The sequence below is a fragment of the Solanum tuberosum genome, unplaced genomic scaffold, assembly GCF_000226075.1.
Source record: "Solanum tuberosum cultivar DM 1-3 516 R44 unplaced genomic scaffold, SolTub_3.0 scf00300, whole genome shotgun sequence".
NCBI lineage: Eukaryota > Viridiplantae > Streptophyta > Magnoliopsida > Solanales > Solanaceae > Solanum > Solanum tuberosum.
This window is the reverse complement of record NW_006239221.1, coordinates 188198-206591: the sequence shown is the minus strand read 5'-3', so window position 1 is coordinate 206591 and position 18394 is coordinate 188198. Positions and strand designations below refer to the sequence as shown.

The 18394-nt window shown below is 29.0% G+C and overlaps 1 protein-coding gene across 1 annotated transcript; it reads right to left on the bottom strand.

Moving 5' to 3' along the window:
- Positions 1 to 9204: 9204 nt before the first annotated feature.
- On the bottom strand, positions 9205 to 14075 carry LOC102579479 (pyrophosphate-energized vacuolar membrane proton pump-like). Its single transcript, XM_006359434.2, has 8 exons — positions 13707 to 14075; positions 11812 to 12386; positions 11321 to 11700; positions 10956 to 11042; positions 10532 to 10862; positions 10014 to 10424; positions 9864 to 9923; positions 9205 to 9783 (listed from the first exon to the last, which is right to left on the bottom strand). Exons 1-8 carry the CDS (start codon positions 13951 to 13953, stop codon positions 9577 to 9579), a joined length of 2298 nt encoding a protein of 765 aa, XP_006359496.1. The 5' UTR covers positions 13954 to 14075; the 3' UTR covers positions 9205 to 9576.
- Between the last annotated feature and the right edge of the window lie 4319 nt (positions 14076 to 18394).

Below are 18394 nucleotides of genomic sequence, written 5' to 3'. Positions count from 1 at the left end.
TGAAAATGAGGTTGGGGTTTGGGGGTAGGTGGTTCAAGAATCAAAATTGCGTATCGATCGATTTGATTCAATTTTAAAGTTTATCGATTTGACTTAGACATGTTAAATCATTGTAGAACGATTAAAATATTGATTTATGGTTACTGATCATTATCGATTTGATTGTTAAGATTTGACACAAAAAAAAAAATCATTGAAAATCACTTATAAACAAAGTGACAAATCAAATGAATCATGTATATGAGTTGACAAATTGAATATTGTTCAAAAGCAAACATTGTTACCATCGTAGAATAATCGGAAATTTGAGATAACTTGAAATAAAGTACGAAACTAATTTTAAGTCAAAGACTTTATATACCAAATTATGTAAAATATAATTATTTAATTTTGATATCAGGTTATCAGTTAACCTGATAAGAAAATACTTCAAATCATTAAGAATCGATAATGCAATAATAAAAAAAAAAAAAAATCATTGAAAATCACTTATAAACAAAGTGACAAATCAAATGAATCATGTATATGAGTTGACAAATTGCATATTGTTCAAAAGCAAACATTGTTACCATCGTAGAATAATCGGAAATTTGAGATAACTTGAAATAAAGTACGAAACTAATTTTAAGTCAAAGACTTTATATACCAAATTGTGTAAAATATAATTATTTAATTTTGATATCAGGTTATCAGTTAACCTGATAAGAAAATACTTCAAATCATTAAGAATCGATAATGCAATAATAAAAAAAAATTAAAACATCACCGAAACATATAAAATTATCGATATAAGATATTTTATGTTAATTCGTCGAAAGATATCTAAATTAAACATATAGAAAGTATGTTACTTTCAACCTTTGAATGTGAAATTCTTTTGCTACTACCTTATGTATATCTTCATCTCTAATCTCATCTCTGCGAGTATACCTACACATTTATTTGAGCATTCCATTTTTGCTACTTTCAAACTTTGAATGTGAAGTTTTTTACTGGCCAACATTTTATTTCATATAACATAGTTTGTCTATCTATCACTCTTTAAAACTTGTCTTTGAACTTTTATGACAACTTGTTTTATCACATCAGACTCTGATGTGCGCCTCCATTTCATTCATCTGGTTGCTCTATTAATTTTTCGGATTCAAATTATTTGAAACTTCATTTCTTATGGATAACGTATGTATCAAGTCTCGTCTCCACATTAATATCATGTGTTACTTCACTGAATTTTAAGTTAAATTTCATTTTTTTTATTTTGTACAAAAATATCACAAAAAATGGTGATTGTCTTTATTTTTGTCTGATGAAAATGACCATCAGAATGATAAACAAAATAACAATGGTGAAAGCTTTGTTAATGCTAGAATGATTTGGTGAGTCACTCAATTCTTGAATGATTTGGTGATATTTATATTACTCGAATTATTTAGAAATATCAATGTGTTAAATCCTCTAAAATAAGTATATATTTAAAGAATTTAATACAAACATCAAAGAACACATGTACAATTAGTTCTATACGTCATTTTAAGATCTGTTTGTTCAATTAAAATATTATTTTGGAACCTGTTTGTTCATAAATGTTTTTCCTTAACAATTGAAAAGTTATTTTAAATAATATATTCTCCGTTCTAAATTAAGTATCATCTTAAAAGTTTAAGACAAAAATTAATATATATTTTTTCAAATGTAGTATCTATTTACTTGATTATTCAAATTTTTAAGAGACGCTTATCAAATAGTATTAATTTAGTAAAGTACACATTATATTTATTGATTTTTTAATGAACATAATTTTTACTAAGATAAGAATATTTTGAAATGGAAAATGTACGGTTTAAATTTTGATGATTAGAGTTATCATGCGATCGAAGATAGCAAAAATCGTGAAATTAATAATGTCTATCGAGAGTCGATTTTATGTTTAATTAATTACAATGATACTGTCATTTATTTCTCTGTTAATTATGTTTTAGAAAATAACAGTTTCCTTTGGATTTGAAAAAAGGAGGTCTATTTTTTCCATCCTTATTCATTTGACAAATATCAAGTGTATGTGACACATTAAGTGAATTTTACGTTAAATTGAGAGATGAAATGTGTGGATAGTAAAAGAAAATATATTAAAGCACATTCTGCTAAAGATAAAAGATATTTTTTTTATTATTATTTAGATGGATAAATTTCAAAAATAAAATAAAATAAGACAAGACAATGCACGTTTAAAAAATGGCAGTGTACCAACTCCCAGATTACTTTTTAAAAAAAAACAACTAGAAAATTTAATGGAAGGATCCTATCAACAACTTTCTTCAATGGTCACGAAGATTGTTTGTCATGAGATGTATAGAATCTTTTCGGGATTCTATTAACAACTTTCTTCAATGGTCACGAACACAATTGTGATGAAATGAAAAGAATCTTTTCATAATCCTATTAATATTTTTCTTTAATGGTCACGAAGACTGTTTGTGATGTGATGAATATAATCTTTTTATGATCTTTATTTTTAACTTAAACATTTTGGATTCAAGTTTCATATACAATTTCTTTTATTAGGGAGTGATTTCCTTTTAGAAGGGTCATACACTGTGAGAATCCAGATTGATTAGGTCAAAATATAAATATCGAACATCAGATGAAAAATCAAATTTGAAAAAACTTTTTTTCAATAGTCAAAACATATCTTTAGTGGCAATTTCTTATAATCACACAAATATAATATATTCACTTTTATTTGCCCATTATTAAAAAAATATATTTTCATTTTACTTGACATCATTTTTATTAACATATAAGAAAAGATAATTATTATTTTTTATTTTACCTTTATCATTAATTACTTATTCCCCAAATAATTTTACAAACTTAACATAAATATTAATTATGATAGGTATTGTAATGAAATACTCATCATTATTTCTTAAAAAACATTTAAAAAATTCAAAATGAACGGAAGAAATATTTAAGGCCACAATCAACTTTTAAATATCTTACTTTCTTAAATTTCATATATATATATAGTATAATTGAGGTGTAAGAAGACAAGAAGTTATATTTAAGATTCATTTTATTTTATTCAATTATAAATTATAGTAAAATACATTTCCTAGAACCTTTGGTAACTAGGAAGTATCCTATATTAAATTAGCAAGATTCCTGGGGGAAAAAAAGTTGCACATATGTAATATTATATTATCTCTAGTTTCTCGTGCTGTTAATTATTAATTATAATTTATAAGTAGTATTATTCCTTAGGAGTAATTTTTACTCTTCCAAAACTTCTTTATTAAGTTATTTAAGGAAAAATATTTTGACTAGATCTTATATTATCTTTTGAATTTCGATATTTTAAATAAATTTTTCTTTTATTATATTTTTTAAAATATTTATGTTGTCAATCTTGTAACTTGTAGTATTTTTTATGTAGTTTTCAATTATGTAAATTTTGTTTTAAAAATATTAAAAGTCTAAGTCTGAATTCACGATCAAAATTAAATTTGATTTGGCTGTCGAAATTCGAATTGTAAATTTCGGACAGATAAAATGCTTATTTTAGTGAGATGACATACTTGATCAAATATTTAGGGGTGGGGGGGTAGGGCTTTTAAATAGTAGTGGAAGCTATTTTGTATTTCGAAAAACATTTTTTTCCCTTCGAAATAAGCATTTTTTGAAATATTGGCCAAATAAGCTATTCATTTTTAAAGATGTTTGTGTGTCTGTGTTTGTTGAGAAAATAATTGGCAAAATTGCATTGTTTATATTTTTGGTTAATTATGTGATAATCAGGTTGCAAATTCTTTATATTTTTGGTTAATTATTTCTAAGTTGCTTCTAAATCTTCCTAACTAAAAAGTAAAAATGTTAATATTCTTCCTCCAAGTTTATTTTATATAAAAATTTAGAGATTCATATTAAAAGTTGGAAGTATGTATAAATGCTAAAAACTCATTCATTATAAATGTTAAGGAAAAGGCTTGAACATGTCAGTGAACTTTGAGAAAATGCTCATTTATATTATTCGTTAAAAATTTGGTTCATCTATGTCATTTTCATTTGAGAAAAAGTTCATTCATCTCATTATTTGTTAACTGAAATGGTATAGATGAATCAAATTTTTAACGGATGACATAAATGAGCCTTTTCTAAAAGTTCGATGGCATATTTGAGCCATTTTTCTTTTAAAATATAATTTATTTAATGATGTGGCAGAATCATAATTGACCACGTGTAAAAAATGATTTTGTAAAATCTAATTGTTTACCGTTAACCAATAATGGCATGGATGCGTCTTTTTCTCATAAGAAAATGACATAAACGAACCAAACTTTTAACGGATAACATAAATAAGTCTTTTCTCAAAGTTCGATGACAAATTTAAGTTTTTTCCCTAAATGTTATGTTAGTTGTACGATCGTTTCACTCAGAGAACGATAATAAAATATAACATATGAGATACTATATGATCAATTTATTTTATTTAAATTATAACACATCACAAGGAAATTATTCCTTGGCAATCAACTTTCCACACAATCAACCTTTTCAAAGTGTAGTTAAGACACACCATTTATATAATATGGTTTGTGCGTGTGTTTAATTTTCACCATTTTTTTCTCTCTAAATTCTTCTTGAACTAGAATTTAACAAATTGAACGGTGCTTTGTTGACTTTTACTACAAGAAAATAAGAAATTAAATTTCGTAGCTAATTAGTAAAAATTAGCGACATATTATATGAAATATAGTTGCATACGAGTTATTTAGTGATGAATTAGGGGTAAAATTGATGACACGTAGATGCGGAGGTAGGTAGAAGCGAAGGAGTTTTATCCAAATCTTCTTAGATTGAAAATTACATTATTATTTATATATAGTATATGTTGAACCTCCTTCGATTTTTTTTGGTATGTTTACTTCTTCATATTTTGACTCCTTAGTACAAAGCTCGGCTCCACCACCAAAAGGTTATGGTGGTATCCTACATTGATCTCAGTCTCTTAACTAATTCAGCGAAATTCATTAATTTTTTATTAAAATTTTATATTTATTTAAAAAAATCTGTTAGAATAGGTATAATTATTATATATAATATTTTTTTCTTACATATACCAAACATACAAAAATATAAGAAACTTTCCTTCCTCCGTTCACACCCTTAGTGAACTCTTTGCCAAACTTTTGAGAAATATTATTTTTCAAACTTTATTAATTATAATCTTGTAGTAGTTTTTAGCTTGTTTACTGCACGTGTTAGCATTTAATTAATTACATGTAAATCTATCTTTAGTGGGTTGATCAAGTTTTGACTTTATATAAGTATGAAATGAAAAATTAAAAATTGAAGAAAGAGATAAGTAGTTTGAAAAGTCAATATTGGTTGGTGGTGAATATTAAATTTCATTATGAAATTTTAGGTCTTTATAAGATGAATGTAGGCATGATATCATAATCAGTTGGGCGATAAAAAAATAATTTAAAAATAAATAAATGTTCTCATTCAGTATTGGATAGGTGGATTGAAGTCAAATTAATTTGAATCTAGGATTCATTTTTGAAAGTAATGCTTTCAAAAGAATTCTTTTTCCATTTTCAAGATATAAATTTGAAATATTTAATAAAAGATAGAAAAATCTAGTTATGCTATTATAATCTATATTGATATGAACTAAAAACAAGGTTAGAATGAATTTAAGTTATATGTATTAACAGTGTAAAAAATGTACATGATCAAGTCACATAGTCTTAGTTAATTACAAGAAATTTGTTTAATACATATAAATTGATATTTAATAATATATTTTTTTTAAAAATAACTTTTCTATTATCACAAAATATGATATTTGCAGATAATTTAGTTTGTTCTGAATGACATGCATGTTACGTTTTTTTCTATTATTTGCTATGATTAAGTTGATATGTCATATTAATTATTGTATTCTTGTTTCAAATTGTTACGTCATGTGTTATTTGAGATAAGGATCTTTTAAAATTAACTTTTTTATTTCTATAATACAAGGATAAAATCGATATATATTCTATTTCTTTTAAACCACGATTATAAAAATATTAGGTATATTGTTATTGTTCGTTGTTGTAATATTTACTGATAATTTTTTTTAAAAAAAATGCAGTATTAATGTATATAACTTGACTCCTCAAAGGAGCCAATATTTTCAAATTTATGTGTAATTTAATTAAGAGGGATATTAGAGATAGGGTAGGCTATATGTTATGTTAAAAATCAAAATTTGGCAGGGAGGCTCCAAAGCTTTAACAAAAAGTGGCTCAATAGTGATTTAAATTTGTCACTAAATTTTATTTAGATATTTAAATTATGATTTATTTCAATTAAGTAAATGATAAAAGTATTTTTATTAGACACTTTTTATTTAAAATTTTAGAAAAATCTTTTACATGTGTTCTCTAGCATCTACTAGGTAGTTGAGTTAATCACATAAATATATGTGAGGTTTTACAATTTATTGAGGTTAATATATATAATTAAAAGAGGTGATATTATTATAAGTGATTAACTTATACTATGTATAATAGGCATGACAAAACACACACAAAAAATAAAAATTGAGCTGAAAATGTTTAATAAAGACACTTTATCATGTATTTAATTAAAACAAATCAAATCTCAAATGTCTAAATGAAATTCACCTTTCGATTTAAAAGGTTGTCGATGTATTAAAATTTTCCTATCAAAACGGTGTCCTTATTCATACAGTAAAACCCACCACAAAATAGAGGCATTTTGTGTGAATAACCCAAAATTATTCATCTTTATAAGAAACTGCATTTACTAAAGTCTCAGAAAAAACTAGCTAAAAATTTACCAAACTGTTTAAAATAATGGTTAAAAATGGTAAATAAATGCTGTGATCAACTTAGACTAATCTGACTATATGGTTGAAACTCCTTTGACATAATCACAGTTCTCAAGTTTGAGTTCTGAATATTTAAAAAAATCATGTTGGTACCACCATCTACAAAAATAAACCCTGCAATACATGGATACAGAGTAATTAAGCTCTAATGCAGATACCCCTATAATATCAGAATTCGAAGTAATCAAATTCTAATGCGGATATTGAATAGAAACCAATTTTTTTTTTAAAACTACAATTGCTCCCCACACTACACATGTTCCTTCTAGTCAAGTCCATTAAAAAAGTCATTGATTACTCGAATTCCCAAAATTATAATTTGTTTCTAATTGGGATGGACAAAGTGGACTGCCACTATTTGATAAGTTTATCTCTATTTCTTTGAGTCCGGAGCTAAATGGGTAAAAAAAAAATTGTCAAATTTTTTAAAAGGGCATATCAAATTTTTTTAAAACCAAAAAGGCAAAATCGCTCCTGACGAACTGATTTTCCTCTGACACAATGACAAAATCACTGCCCTAGCAGCGATTTTGTAAAATCTATGGATTCATTTTTGAACGTAATACTTTCAAAAGATTTTTTTTCCATTTTCAAGATATAAATTCGAAATATTTAATAAAAGATAGGAAAATCTCAATTATGCTATCATAATCTATACGAATAAGAACTAAAAAGAAGGTTAGAATGAATTTAAGTTATATGCATTAACAGTGCAAAAAATGTACATGATCAAGTCACATAGTCTTAACTCTTAGTTAATTACAAGAAATTTGTTTAATAAATATAAATTGATATTTAATATATATTTATTTTTTAAAAGTAACTTTTCTATTATCACAAAACAAATCAAATAAAGACACTTTCTCATGTATTTAATTAAAACAAATCAAACCTTGAATGTCTAAATGAAATTCACCTGTCGATTTAATAGGTCGTCGATGTATTAAAACATTTTTTTTTCCTATCAAAACAGTGGCCTTCTTATTCATACAGTAAAACCCACCACAAAATAGAGGCATTTTGTGTGAATAACCCAAAATTATTCATCTTTAAGAAACTGCATTTACTAAACTCTCAGAAAAACTAGCTAAAAATTTACCAAACTGTTTAAAATAATGGTTGGAAATGGTAAAAAAAATGTTGTGATCAACTTAGACTAATCTGACTATATGGTTGAAACTTCTTCATTTTAATCACAATTCTCGAGTTTGAGTCATTAATATTTTAAAAAAATTATGTTGATACCACCGTCTATAAAAATAGACCCTGCAGTACATGATCTAGAGTAATTAAGCTCTAATGCAGATACCCTTGTAATACATGGGTCCGGAGCAGTGGCAGACCACCTTACAATTAGGGGGTCCCCTTCAGCGGAAAATTATATGATTTATACATGGTTAAAATAAATTTTTAGATATATATAGTAGATATCGAACCCCATTCGACTACTTCGTATGTCTATTTTTTCAGATTTTGAACCCCTTTATTAAAAATCTTGACTTCACCACTGATCCGGAGTAATTAAGCTCTAATACGGACACTGAACAGTTAGTGAGAAACCAATTTTTTTTTAAAACTACAATTGCTCCCCACACTACACGTGTTCCTTCTAGTCAAGTCCATTAAAAAGTCATTGATAACTCAAATTCCCAAAATTATAATTTGTGTCTAGGACAGAGTGGACTGCCATTATTTGATAAGTTGATCTCTATTTCTTTAGCCTTTTTTTCAGATTTAAAACGATTTTTTTTCAAATGATTAAAATAAATTAAAAACAATGGAGAACATGTCTGTATTAAATATGAACCAGATTGGATGGATTATGCATGACAGTATCTTTAAGTATGACCTAATTTCGGAAGATAGAGAGGCGCACATACCAATTAATCGTATTCTTGAATTTGGAATGAAAAGAGGAGTAATATTTTTTTAGTACGGGACAAAGAATAAGACCACTTAGATTAGGTTAGCATTCACAGAAATGTTCTAATATAGAGTAGAATGGAACATGAAAGAGATTCATTGACAACAGTAAAAAGATAGGTGCCTAATTCCTTGCAATAGTCATAGGGGTCTAAACACCGTGATTGATGAATGGGTACGTGGATTAGGTCCACCTCTCACCCAACGGGAAGTAATGAGGCTAACTAACATTCTAAGACTGAGGCCTCGTTAAGTGTGTTATATAATAATACGAAAAATATAAACTTTGGCTAGAAATTTAAATTAAAGACCACCCTATGCGAATGGTTGCCTCTCCCAGTCTACGTTATGTTACTTGTATGTATGTATAGATAATAATGGAGAAAGAAAAGACAAATGCACATAAAAGCTTAGTAAGTCTTCAAAAATTGAACACCCAAAAAGGGCAATAACAAGAAGGTATTAAGAGAAAAAAAAAAAAAAAACTGATACAATTACTCTAGGAAAGAACATTTGATGCTTCTTTTGAACTCTGCAAAATCACTTCACCCTTACCATCATCACAACGCGCATTCTCGTGAATAATCTCCCTCCACAGCCTAACACCATATGCTAATCCCCACATTCTAGCTACTAAAAACACGAAAAATGCTTGAAAGGAAGTTTGAATGTGAAATACGGGGGGAAGAGTAAAGAGGAACAATAGATTCATGATACAGTCATGTGACATAGGAGTTGGTTGCATTTGCTTTCTAAAACAACTTGAAGAGAAGACCACCATGGGTGGCGAAGAAGGGAGCAAACACGAGGGACTCCACAGCCATCAGCTTGATAAGAATGTTCAATGATGGTCCAGATGTGTCCTTGAGAGGGTCACCAACAGTGTCACCAATTACAGCAGCTTTGTGTGCATCAGATCCCTTGGGGCCAAGAGTCCTTGCATGTTCTGAGGCTCCAGCCTATCATTCATAACCAACACATATTATTAGAGTTGAAACGTACAGCAATCTAAGTGAAAGGTTCAAAAGAAATACTTTACCTCAATGTACTTCTTAGCGTTGTCCCAGGCACCACCAGTGTTGGATGCAGAAATGGCAATCTACGGAAACAAAGTTCATCCAGGATTAGAGATTCAGACCATTTGAAGTTATTTAAAAACACATTCATAATCTTCTATATGTTTTCTTACCTGTACACCAGAGACGAGAGATCCTGCAAGAACACCAGAAAGTGTTTCGACACCAAACAAGATCCCAACAATCAATGGAGTGAGCATGACAAGAGCACCAGGTGGAATCATCTCCTTGATTGATGCATCTGTGGAGATCTTGACACAGGTGGCATAGTCAGGCTTGGCAGTTCCTTCCATGAGACCAGGGATGGTGTTGAATTGCCTGCGCACTTCCTCAACCATCTTAAGAGCAGCGCTTCCAACACTCTTCATTGTCATGGCGGAGAACCAGTAAGGAAGCATTGCACCGACTAGCAAACCAATGAAGACTTTAGGTGTCAAGACATCTACAGTGGAAATTGCTGCTCGACTGACAAACGCGCCAAAGAGGGCAAGAGACACGAGTGCAGCAGAACCAATAGCAAATCCCTGTCATCGTTATAGGTACAAAAGAAGTTTGTCATCATAAGGTAATATAGTGACTTCCAACTAAACCTCTCATTGCTTAGTGTAGGGTAGAAGCAAATTTAATTTACCTTTCCAATAGCAGCAGTGGTGTTTCCTGCAGCATCAAGTGCATCAGTTCTCTCTCTGATTCTGTGGCTCATTCCAGCCATCTCAGCAATACCTCCTGCATTATCACTAATGGGACCATATGCATCAATTGCCAAACCAGTGGCTATAGTGCTCAGCATTCCAAGGGCAGCAACTGCAATGCCGTACATTGCAGCAAAGCTGAAGCTAACAAATATACTGATTGCAATGGCAAAAATGGGAATGATGACGGATTTGTAACCCAAGGCAAGGCCAAAGATGACATTGGTGGCAGCACCAGTGCGGCATGAATCAGCAACGTCTTGGACGGGGCTGGGAAAAGGAAAAAAGTAGAACAAAACTTAAATTTCTGATATACAAGAGCCAAAGAAGCCAAGGAAATGACTACAAAAAATAGGTGCCCACCTGTAAGCATTGCTGGTATAGTACTCAGTGACAAACCCAATAATGAGTCCAGCCCACAAACCAACTCCAACACACAAGAACAATTGCCTGCAGTTTAAATCAGATTCGGAAACCTGTTAGCCTCAGTATTAGATATTTTAAAGACAGGGAAAGGAAAGTCAAAATTGCAGCTTTGTCATCCATTCAAGTGGAAAATGCATTTGTCCAATCTTCTGTAACGGATTCTTGTATCTTAAACTTCACTCCATGCTTACACAACTTCCAGTCTTTCACAACCAAATCCCAAATAATGCAAACCAATATATAAACAGTGCACAAGTGCCACAAGACCAAGTTATAAAAGTAATAGCAAGATTAAGACTTACCAGTTCTTTACTTCTTTCTGAACTCCGAAATTGAATATTGTGAAGGTCGATGGAAGGGCAATCCAACTAACAAAAGCAATCCCAATAGTCATGAGAGCAGTTGAGATAATGAGTTGCTTCTTCAATGCTGGCTCAATTTCCTTAACAGCCTTGACTTCAAAGAAATCAGTTGCAAATAAGGTGGTAAGCAAACAGACAAGGATGCCGACAGAGCTGATGAGAAGGGGATATAGCATGGCAGTAAGCTCATGATTGACACCGAAGGAGGAGATTGAAGCAACAACAAGAGCCGCACAAGATGACTCTGCATAAGATCCAAACAGATCTGATCCCATACCAGCAATATCTCCGACATTGTCTCCAACATTGTCAGCAATCACCTGAGAGACTATTTATACTTGAGAACCAACTAGAAAAGAAGTTTCTTAACAAGGCTAACTAGAAATAAGTTTTAAGTAGATCTCTACATTCTAATAGATAAATAACCATACCGCTGGGTTTCTAGGATCATCTTCAGGGATGTTCCTCTCCACCTTGCCCACAAGATCAGCTCCAACATCTGCTGCTTTGGTGTAAATCCCTCCACCAACTCTACCAAAGAGGGCCATTGAAGATCCACCAAGACCATAACCAGTTATAGCCTCAAATAGACCTTCCCAGTCATCACCATAGTACATCTTAAATAGAAGGATTGTTATGAATAAAACCAAAAGACCGTTTGCAGCAAGAAGGAAACCCATCACAGCACCAGATCTGAATGCAACAATAAAAGCCTTCCCGACACCTTTTCTAGCCTCCAAGGTAGTTCTGGCATTTGCATATGTGGCGATTTTCATTCCAAGGAACCCCGACACCACAGAGGTAACAGCACCAAGCAGAAACGATATGGTGCTGAAGACAGCAGTTGCAAGAGCTGGCTTGCAAGTTTTGGTGCTGTCATATGTGCAAGGCTGGTCCTTTGTGCTGAATCCCTCAACAGAGCCGAGGAAAACGAAGATTAAAATTGCAAAAGCAACCATGAAAACACCAACATACTGGTACATTGTAAAGAGAAATGAGGTTGCTCCTGTGGTACAAAATATATTCAAAAGTTAAGATCATGAGAATCCATTGCAAAAGTTAATAGTCAGGTAAGTGTTCCTGGCCTATGCTAACTGACCTGGAAGAAATAACTAACCAAGAAGTAGCTAGCTTTGCATTTCCCATCAAATATAGTCCAAATAAATGGTCAGGAAAATAAATTAGAAAAGTAAAAGCAAATAGAACTTAATCAAACTAGCAATTGAAACAAGTAATTGATCAACTTTTGTACACAATATATTATTTTTATCAAATTCTTTATTTGTCATCCAGTTAAAGTAGACTGCATTCCTTTTTCTCTTTCCACCTTAATGAAGGGCTATCCACAGAAATGCAGACTCATTGGCAGAGTGTAAAATGTTTAGATATCCACAGAAATGAGTCGGCGAAAGAAATGCAGTCTTGTTGACAGAGTGTAAAGTGTTCAGATCTCCCTGATTTGATACATTAAACCCCATCTAGTTTCTTTTCTTAATTGATTCAACATTCTGAATGGCCATCTAGGATGCTCAACCTCATTACAAAAATTAACACTGTGGCAATCAGACTGAACACAATATTTTGCCTTTTTCCTAAAAAGTAATTAGTTAATGTTCAGATCTAATACTTAAATCCATAAGATAATAAAAAAAAATTACTTCTTTTTAATCTTAATCATTAATTAGCAAAAAAGGCTTTATATAAGTATCTCAAATCAGCAGACTTGACACCTATATTGCTCAAACTCTTCGAAAATGTCACACGAGTGCATGTCAATGTCCATGAGTGCATATCAGATCCTTCAAAAGTAGTGCATTTTTTAAGGATGCGACACAGCATAAGTCGACATGTGATAGTGATGATAGCTAATTACCAACCTAACACGGCATCTTAGATCTGTAACTGTTATGTATAAAAGGTTGCTTGGAAAAAAGTAAACTAATCTGCAATTGATTATTCCCAATAATTAAAGGCCAAAATTAAAGTCTAAGTCTACAAAAAACGTGTAAGAAAAGCAAGAAAGAATTACATAATTTAATAATGATAACAACACGAATGAATATAGAAGCTAGATCTTAATCTATCAGCAAAGAAAACTCAACTAATTTACAACATAAATCAGCATATTCCATTAGAAATTAACACAGTAAACACAACCAGATTACGAAATCAACAAAATTATACAGAAATTTCACTTAAAATAACCTGCAATAGCACAAAAACAGTGCTTAGATTTACTCATACGAGTAATGGACTCAAAGACAAAATATACAGAATCCACATAAATGAGTTGAATAACAGTAAGAACAAAGGTCGCTTTTGATACCTTCAGAAATAGCGTTTTGAATTTCAGCGCATTTTTGAACAACGTTATGGTCATTGATGCCTTCTTCTTCTTCAATGAGAGATTCAGCATATCCATTCTTATCGTCTCCGGAGGAATGAGGCTTATCAGTACCGACCGTAACTTTGGAGACGAGATGCCACTGGAAGAGCGAGAAAGCGATGCCGATAACGGCACATATCGGAATCAAAATCTCCATTCCGAGATCTGTTAAAATAGTCACACCCATCTTCGCCGACAAAAATAAACTCCGACCGGCAGACTACCGGAGCTCCGGCCAATAAAAATAAAGAAAAAATAGAGAGAAGGTTAAATGAAAAATTTGTGAGGTTTCACAGTGATGAAGATAGATATGTTTTCTATATTTATAGTGAAAAACTGCACCAGTCAGATATTAAAGATAAAAATAATTTTCCTTTTTTTTTATAAAAATAATTAATAATATTTATTTTTGTTAGATTTTGAAAATCAAAACTATGGATTTTTTACTTTTTTGTTTTTTTTTTGTTCTATATTTACGACTCTAATTTATTGTTAAGGAAAATTAGGTGGGGAAAGTTTTTGTTTTTATTTTTATTTTTATTTTAAGGTGGGGGCATGGGTGATTCAGATTGAATATGAAAATTTCAATTTGGTAGGTTTTTGAATTAATAAAATTTAGATTCAATTTTTTAGGTTTGATTTTGAATTGATCCGTTTGGATATTTTATAATTTTGACTTCTGAGCCTTTAAGATAGGTTATAACAATTAACGACCTCAATTACCTAATAGTTTGCTCTTCACAAGATAGTAACTTTTTGCAATTAATTAGGATTAAGATCACTTTGTTGTTCATACAGTGTAATTTTATATTAAACTTAATGAATATAGTCGTAGGGTACTATTCTATTGAAAAAATAAATTTGTGAGCATTGGACATATGTGATTTGTGCATGGGTGGATATAAGGCAAAGTTTCAGATATTCAATATCAAATTGATAAATTTTAAAAATAAAATTCAAAATTCAAACTAAATATCCAAATAGTTCAAATTTTGGGTTTGCTCAAACTATGTTCACCCTTAGTTTTCCCTCACTTTTTAAGTTCTTTTCTTAAGAAAAATGTTTTCAAAATTTTCAAATTCTTGCTTTACAAACTTGATTTCTTTTTTTAAAATAATTGTTTGATAGATATTAATAACTAATATATAGTCTTACCTACTAATTGATGGTTGAGAATATGGTTAATATATACTTAGATTAGAGAAAGTTAAGGATCTAACTGGATAGAGTTGAACTATAGAGGATTAATTTATTGTGAAAAGTTTTATCCAATTATCTTTTTTATTTTTACATGAAAAAAGAAGTCTAAGAATAGTAAATGAGTGAACAATTGATTAGTTTTATTAATTTTATAAGTATAATTATTTTTTCTACAATAACTTTATATTTAGATTTTAATTAATTTTTTTGATATTAAGGTCTTTTCATTAGGTCACTTTTAATTAAATCTTGAGCATAAAAGGGTAAAAAGAAAAGGAGAGGTTGAAAAGAAGATATTCCCCTAATTTTATCTTATAAATTCCACTTTTTGTTTAAATAATTAAGGATTTTTTTCTTAATTTATTTTTTCTTAAATATTCTATTACCTTGTTTGGCCAAGCATTTAAGAAGTTAAAAGTTTCTTTTACTAAAAAAATGTTTATTTTAGATGGTTAAGATATTTAGTTGAATTTGGTCCCTTCATAGATATTCGATAAAAAGATAAATTAGTCAAGTTTTTAAAAAATAAATACTTTTAAATAGTAGTGGACATTACTTTTCTAAACTGAAAAATGTACTTGGTTTAACATTGATAATAATATTTTTTTCAGATAAATTAATAAAACACAAATCATTACAAAATGGATTGGCTAAACATATTCGAAAAGTCCATTTAATTTAGCTCTCAAAGAGTCAAACATAACTAATAAAAATGAACAAATATAGCTAATTCTAATTCTCTAAAAGTAACTTTTATAAATTGAAAAATTATATATATACATCTTGTTCAGAATATAATATAAAAAAATAAAATCAATAACTATATTATCCAATCAATGAAGAATCTTACTAATTCAGTTCGTTAATTACTCGAGTTTTCACCTTCTCGATCATGATTCAATTTCTCATCCTATAATTCCTCTCCCATTTTCTCTTCTCAAATCGTAACAAAATTATTTTTATTTTTCTAAATCCAAACAATTAATTCTTATTATTTTTTTTGTTTTAAGTAAGATGGAAGGTACCTAAAAAAAGGTAAGAAAATTAATTGTTGGTTATTAGTGTGAATAAGACGCTAAGTAATAGATGAGGCATCCACGTCAGAGCTGAGAAAGATAATCAGATTAGCTTCAATATATATAGATAAATAAAACGTCTTAACCACTCTATGAAAATATCTCTCGATATAAATAATCGTCCATCAAAATATATAATTATTAAAATTTACTATAATTATTATTAACTGATATAAATATATTTTATATATTTGATTAGTAAATATAATTATTATTAACTGATTAATTAAATGTATAATTTATCTGAACTAATTTGTGTACATCTCAATGAAATATTTTCTTGAGATACTTGTCACCTCTCACCACAAATAAATATCAAAAAATATGTCAGTCAATTTTAGGATAGATGAGAAAAAATCATATGCTATTATTATTGTCTCTGGCTCTGGAATTTAAATTCAAAATTTTGTAATTATCAACTCATTACATTGAGTCATTGACCATTAGATCGTATTATGTAACTTGTCTTATATTAAACGAATAACGTACTATATTTGAAGAATTTGATACACATCTTGATATTTTTAAAGAGTCTGAGTAAACATGGATTATACAAGTGGCATTAATGCATTATAGACAAATTGGAGTATTTCCTACTTACCATAAAGAAAGAAAAAGAAACATTTTTTTCCTTCTAACAGAATTTGAATCCTTTTATACTACTTTTTCCTGTTCTCTTTTTCCCTTTTATTATTCTCTTTTTTGCTTTTTTAAGGATATGAATTCAATTATAATATTTTTGGAGGGAATTAAAAGAAAAGAAAAGAAAAAGATAAATTCTGGGATCTGGTTCTTATTCTCATATAACTTTATATATATTTATAATAAGTTAAGAAAAAGCACAAATTATTGAAAAGTTTTTGATAAATGTGGGATAATGAGACATATCAAGCAAAATTTTATCTTCTTTTCTCTCTAAAAATAATTCTGAATTTTGTTTGCGTTAATAGAGAGTTCTGATTTTGTAGTCGATTATAAATATTAGTTTAATTATATAATCAAAGGATGTTAGTCCCGATTGGGCAATGTATATCTCATATTTACTTACTAAAATAGCACAAAAGAATGTGGCCATGAAGCCTAGAGATAATAAAGTTAATAAACAATTTCTTTCCAAACATAAAAATGGAAAAATTACTTGGATTGATATCTTTTAATAAATAATGAGTACTAATTTTAACAACACTAAAGTTAATAGATAATAAAGTTAATAAACAATTTCTTTCCAAACATAAAAAGGAAAAATTACTTGGATTGATATCTTTTAATAAATAATGAGTACTAATTTTAACAATACTAAAGTTAACAGATAATAAAGTTAATAAACAATTTCTTTCCAAACATAAAAAAGGAAAAATTACTTGGATTGATATCTTTTAATAAATAATGAGTACTAATTTTAACGATACTTTTATTTATTACCATTTATAGCAATACTATGTTAAATCTGCAATATGTATTAAAAGTGAATTATGTATGCAATATATGTGTATTATAGCTGGTTTTAAAAATATATTATGATTGTTTGGTAAGAAATTGACACATTGTAATATAAGTGTATTAAAATGTGTGATAAATGTATTATTCATCAATAAAACTTGTATTCTATGTGAATACTAAATTGCTCTTTGTAATATGTATTAAAACTGTATTATAAATGTATTAAAAGTGATCAAGTGAAAAAAAATATTATTGTTATAAATGGTAAATATTTTTTTAATATAGTATATTTATGTAAGTTTCCCTATAAAAAATCAAGTGAATAGAGCTACTTGATATTTATATTGGTTCGAAAATAAAAGGTACTTAATAGATTAATCAATGTATTTATAAATTAATTTAAATATCACCATCATAAAAATGAAAATATATACATGGTTGGTTGTGTGATTATTATTGAATTGTGAAATTGAGAAAAAAAACTAACAAAATTACATATTTGTTAGATTAAAGTCTCATCATATCAATCAATCAAATCTTTCTCTAAATTAAGGTTGCTTATCCCTTTAAAATTTCTGCCTCATAATTGTCTTTTTTATTTTTGTCGTTGGGTTCAATTAATCAAGACGAAGTAGTTGCATCAACGGATTCAGAATTTTTGAAATATGAGTCATTATTAAATAAAAGCGTTTTTAAGTGGGAATTGATTCTTATTTATATACTAGATTTTGTTGCCCGTGCTATGCACGGGCCCAATAACATAAATGGTATGTTTTGGGGCTAATAACGAAGTTTTTGAAGCGATTGTTTGCGTGGATAAAGGAATAAGTTTTTTTATCACATACCTGTACTTTCTTTGACGCTATTCAAGGCACAATAAGACTACCCACATACAACATTTTTGAACAATTT

Excerpts from the sequence above, each read along its gene's own strand:
- LOC102579479 (XM_006359434.2), bottom strand. The coding sequence starts at position 13,953 with ATGGGTGTGACTATTTTAACAGATCTCGGAATGGAGATTTTGATTCCG. Across the intron at positions 11,043-11,320 it reads CAGAAAGAAGTAAAGAACTG|GCAATTGTTCTTGTGTGTTG; the intron begins GTAAGTCTTAAT and ends TTTAAACTGCAG. Across the intron at positions 10,425-10,531 it reads CCACTGCTGCTATTGGAAAG|GGATTTGCTATTGGTTCTGC; the intron begins GTAAATTAAATT and ends TAACGATGACAG.